This window comes from Hoplias malabaricus, chromosome 16 (assembly GCF_029633855.1).
Source record: "Hoplias malabaricus isolate fHopMal1 chromosome 16, fHopMal1.hap1, whole genome shotgun sequence".
Taxonomy (NCBI): Eukaryota; Metazoa; Chordata; class Actinopteri; order Characiformes; family Erythrinidae; genus Hoplias; species Hoplias malabaricus.
This window is the reverse complement of record NC_089815.1, coordinates 17,643,802-17,648,346: the sequence shown is the minus strand read 5'-3', so window position 1 is coordinate 17,648,346 and position 4,545 is coordinate 17,643,802. Positions and strand designations below refer to the sequence as shown.

The following is a 4,545-nucleotide window of genomic DNA, read 5'->3' as shown; positions in this document are numbered from 1 at the left end:
TGCTGCCTTCTAAAGAAGGAATTTTTTTCTTTGGAAATTTTTACTATGTTAATATTTAAATGTTATTCCATGTTAATATTTGCAGTATTTCCATATATGTACTTTTCCAAATGTTAATAGATTGTTTGCTACATGTATTAAAAAAAAAAAAAAAAAAAACAAGAGAACAAAGAGAAATTGAACTAGGCAAGTCTAGTTTTGCCGGACCACCATTAGCCACATAGCCGTTGTCACAGAGGTGGTTCTGGCATTTCAAAAACATATAAATACCCTTGTCATTGGAAGGTCTGGAGAGGCTTTGGTGCTTCATATCAATATATTTGTTTACATGTGGTTTTTATTATGTGAGTGTGTTGTACAGAAAACATGAAGGGCAGGACTAATAAATTCAGAAATGAAAAAGAGGGGTACAAAGTATTGTTCATAATATAACACCAGCATCAGTGGTTTTCTTGTTCATTTTATTTAAAAATAAATACTAGACGATCTACCGCCAAAGAACAAAGAAGACCAAGAACATTTTGTTGATTTTAAGAATTGCAATTACTTATTCATTCAAATGTAACAGGTGAAATTAAGGAAGCTTTAAGGAAGCTGTGTGCAGCTATATGGAGTTTATAAAGACTAATGCCACAAAATGTCTTCCCCACCAAATCCCATCTGTCTGAATTCACCTGTTTTAGAAACATTGGAGCTTCAAAGCAGAAATGCTCAGCACTAAAAGAAATGGACTTGCTCATGATAAGGCTTCTAGCACATAAACCATACTGTCGTGTTAAAAACTTTCACTATAGTTGGTGCTAAATAATCAATCTTCACCAATTCACCACTTGTATAGTAGTATGGAAATTGAAAGAATTTTTTGAAATATTTAGTCAATATTAGGGTGACCGAATGTTGGTTTTTATGACTGACTGATGGGCCAGATGGGGGCATGGGGGCAATTGCATTCATTACGCCAGCTACAAAACCATTGTTTTGAAGCAAATTTCAAGTGACTCTTTTACACCAGAAAACTCATGATCTTGAGAGAAAACACCAAGATTACATTTAAAAACATGAAAAAACATTCACATTTTACAAACCAGACATGATACTTGACAAAGGAATCATCACTCGGAACTAGACATTTCTCTATAAATAAATATATTTCTATATGAAAGTCTAATTGACAAGAGAGTGCCCTATGTAATGTAATTCACAGTTTACACTGTCCCAGTTCTGCCCTTAGGGCTTATGGCAAGAATTGGGACAGGGAAAAAACAGACAGTAAAAGCGGAATCCTGGACATTTTTTGGCAATTTAGAAATCGCTGAATCATTTTTTAGATCCCTAAAAGAGGACATGACCATGGAAAAGAGGACGCAAGGTCACCCAGTGGCTCACATTCATTCATTATCTGTAAGCGCTTATCCAGTTCTGGGTCACGGTGGGTCCAGAGCCTACCTGGAATCATTGGGCGCAAGGCGGGAATACACCCTGGAGGGGGCGCCAGTCCTTCACAGGGCAACACCCACACATTCACTCCAATGGCTCACAGCATTACAGAAATATTGTAACTCTGAAATGTTATCTGTAGAGTAACTTTCAATATTTCCAGCTTTACAGAAAACTTATCATTATAAATATTACATACAATGAATGGGAATATATAAGTAGTTTTCCTGGGATATTTAATGCACAAATAATATAGTAATATTTGTTGTAAATATTACCCCCCCCCCCCCCCCCCACCAGTTTGTATTACCACCTTATCAGTAAATGCAAGCACTGATAAGTCTCTGATAAGTCTACAGTGCATTTCACAACCTCTCCAAAAACACTAATAGAATGTCGTTAAAGATTCTCTCCACCATAGCAACCTCTGCCTGAAAATAAGTGGCCTTTACTTATGCCACTCTGTGACATCACTGTGTTCTGTATGACATCGCCATTGACTGACTTTGCAAAGGATCACTCACAAGCTGTTCTTCGCAGTGACAAAGAACAGCGTAAGGGAAGAAGGTGCCACCAGATCTTTTGCTCATTATCCCTCCACGTTGTATCTAGGGAAAATAAAATGGCTGACGAACACACTCTAAATAAACTGGGTTACGAGCTTGGCGCCACCATCGGTGAAGGAAGCTACTCCAAGGTCAAGTTGGCCATCTCCAGCAAGCATTCCAAACAAGTAGCTATCAAAATAATTGACCGCAATAACTCTCCCCATCAAGTCGTCTCCAAGTTTCTGCCACGGGAAATGGACATTTTAAGAGTAGTGAAGCACGCCCACATCATTCATGTTTACGAAGTCATTGAAGCGAGCAACGGACCAGTGTACATCGTGATGGAGGCTGCCAGCATGGACCTCCTGGACAAGATCAAAGAGCTCAACTGCATCCCCAGTGAACAGGCCAGAACCTGGTTCTCTCAGATCCTCAGTGCCGTGGACTTCTTGCACCAGAAGGACATCGTTCATCGAGACCTGAAATGCGAAAACGTGCTCCTGACGGCTGAACATAAAGTCAAGCTGACGGACCTCGGTTTCGCATGCTTTTCAAAAGGTCACCCTGAACTGAGAACAACGTACTGTGGCTCGGCTGCCTACGCTGCACCCGAAGTGCTCAGGGGCGTGCCGTATGATGCTAAGAAGTCTGATGTGTGGAGCCTGGGCGTTATCCTTTACGTCATGGTCGCTGGTGGCATGCCCTTTGACGACACCGACGTCAGCAAACTCCCACAGCTCCAGCGCGGGGTCCTGGTATATCCTGCTGCCATAACAATGGAGGAGCCCTGTCGCGCCCTCATCTCTTATATGCTGCAGTATAATCCCTCCAGCAGGCCTTCAGTGAGTGACGTGGCACAGCAGCCTTGGCTACAGCAGCAGAGGCAAGAACCCTAATTAAACCATTGCAGTGGAATTTCAATATCTTTGGTGAGGCTTTTTATTTGCTTGGGATTGTATTTAGGACTGTGATGATATATTTTCCAGAAATATCTGTGATAAAAAATATTATTGTGAATAAATGCCACCAATATTCTGAAAATATAATAGCATAACAATGCAATGACACCCCTTTTAAAGAAAAGATTCCATGTAGAAAATTAAGCAGTTATTAAGAATATTCAGACATTAGGTCAAGTGTAGTATTAAAAAATGACATAGAAAACTGGCTAAAATACTGGTGACGTTCATTTTTATGTAAACATAACGGGCAATATATTAATTCATTCCTTCATTGTCTGTAACCGCCTATCCAGTTCAGGGTCGTGGTGGGTCCGGAGCCTACCCGGAATCATTGGGCACATGGTGTGAACACACGCTGAAGGGGACGCCAGTCTTTCACAGGGCGACACACACAGACACACACAACCATTTCACTCACACCTATGGACACATCACCAATCCACCTACCAATGTGTTTTTGGGCTGTGAGAGGAAATGGGCACTGGCACTGAATGATGTTTAGAACTTGCCGAGGTCTAAACTCTTCCATCTATTGTGGAGCTGGAGGATCACTCTCACTTCCCTCATGCTGTCTCTAGTAAAGTGGACACATGGGGTGAACAATAAATTTGATTGGCTAAATTGAATAAAGCTACTTCTGCCTTAACAGGATTAATCCATCGTTATGACCATCTGAAAAATAAATAAATAAATCTTTCTGAAAACTATTTATCATCATTCATTTTCAAAAAATTGCTCATGGATCTGAATATAATAGTCACTAGCTTCAGGTCTGGATTGAGGTCTGCTATCCCTGCTTTAATGTTGGCCAGGCACTACAGATGAAAATTAGACATCTCAGTGCAAATTTTCAGAAATCTGTCTGTTAATAAGCTCTGTCCCTGTGAAACAAACAAATAAAATTAAAATATAATGCACAGTAGAGCAAAATGTGTGCTAATAGCACCCCTGCTGGAGAAACTTCAGATTGCTGATATCATCATAAATACAGTACTATGCATAATTTTTAGGTTATTTATCTGAGCAGTAAGTGTTTATTTGCTATAAATAAATAAATAACCACCCAACATTAGAATGAAAACAAATAACATTATTCCAGTGTGATACTCTGAGTGAAAGTGTTAGTTTAACTTTTTCCAAATCTCTCCTCGTGGCAGTCTATTATTAGTTGAAGTACCTAGTGTTACTGGATATAAATAATGATTTTAAATAATGTGTGCTGTTGATTTAACAAACTCATGCAATCAAGGAGAATCTGAACAAAACAATGCTCTTCAAACTCACTCACACCTACTACTTTATAAAATATATATATATATATCTTATTTGGTTTATATATTTTTTGTTGTATTTATATTGTTGTGATTATATATAACTTTATACAAGCACCACGCTTACTGAGAAGGCATTAGTTTAAATATATATAGTTATCTTAGAGTTCTGCACAGTACTGTATTACACACACACACACATATATATAAACCTTTTCTTTAGATCAGCATGTTTCAGTGAGCGAAGTACAGACCCTGGAAAAACAAGAGCTCAAGGAAAACTTGTCTCAAATATTTGCCTTTATACCACACCAGCATATACACACA

At 38.9% G+C, this 4,545-nt stretch overlaps 1 protein-coding gene across 1 annotated transcript; it reads left to right on the top strand.

Moving 5' to 3' along the window:
• Window positions 1-1,986: 1,986 nt before the first annotated feature.
• tssk6 (testis-specific serine kinase 6) lies at window positions 1,987-2,881 on the top strand. The gene has a single exon (XM_066648220.1). The coding sequence runs from the start codon at window positions 2,060-2,062 to the stop codon at window positions 2,879-2,881; it is 822 nt and encodes a 273-aa protein (XP_066504317.1). The 5' UTR covers window positions 1,987-2,059.
• Window positions 2,882-4,545: the final 1,664 nt, after the last annotated feature.

Bases quoted from the DNA above. Each gene is read 5' to 3' on its own strand.
- tssk6 (XM_066648220.1), top strand. From the start codon at position 2,060: ATGGCTGACGAACACACTCTAAATAAACTGGGTTACGAGCTTGGCGCC.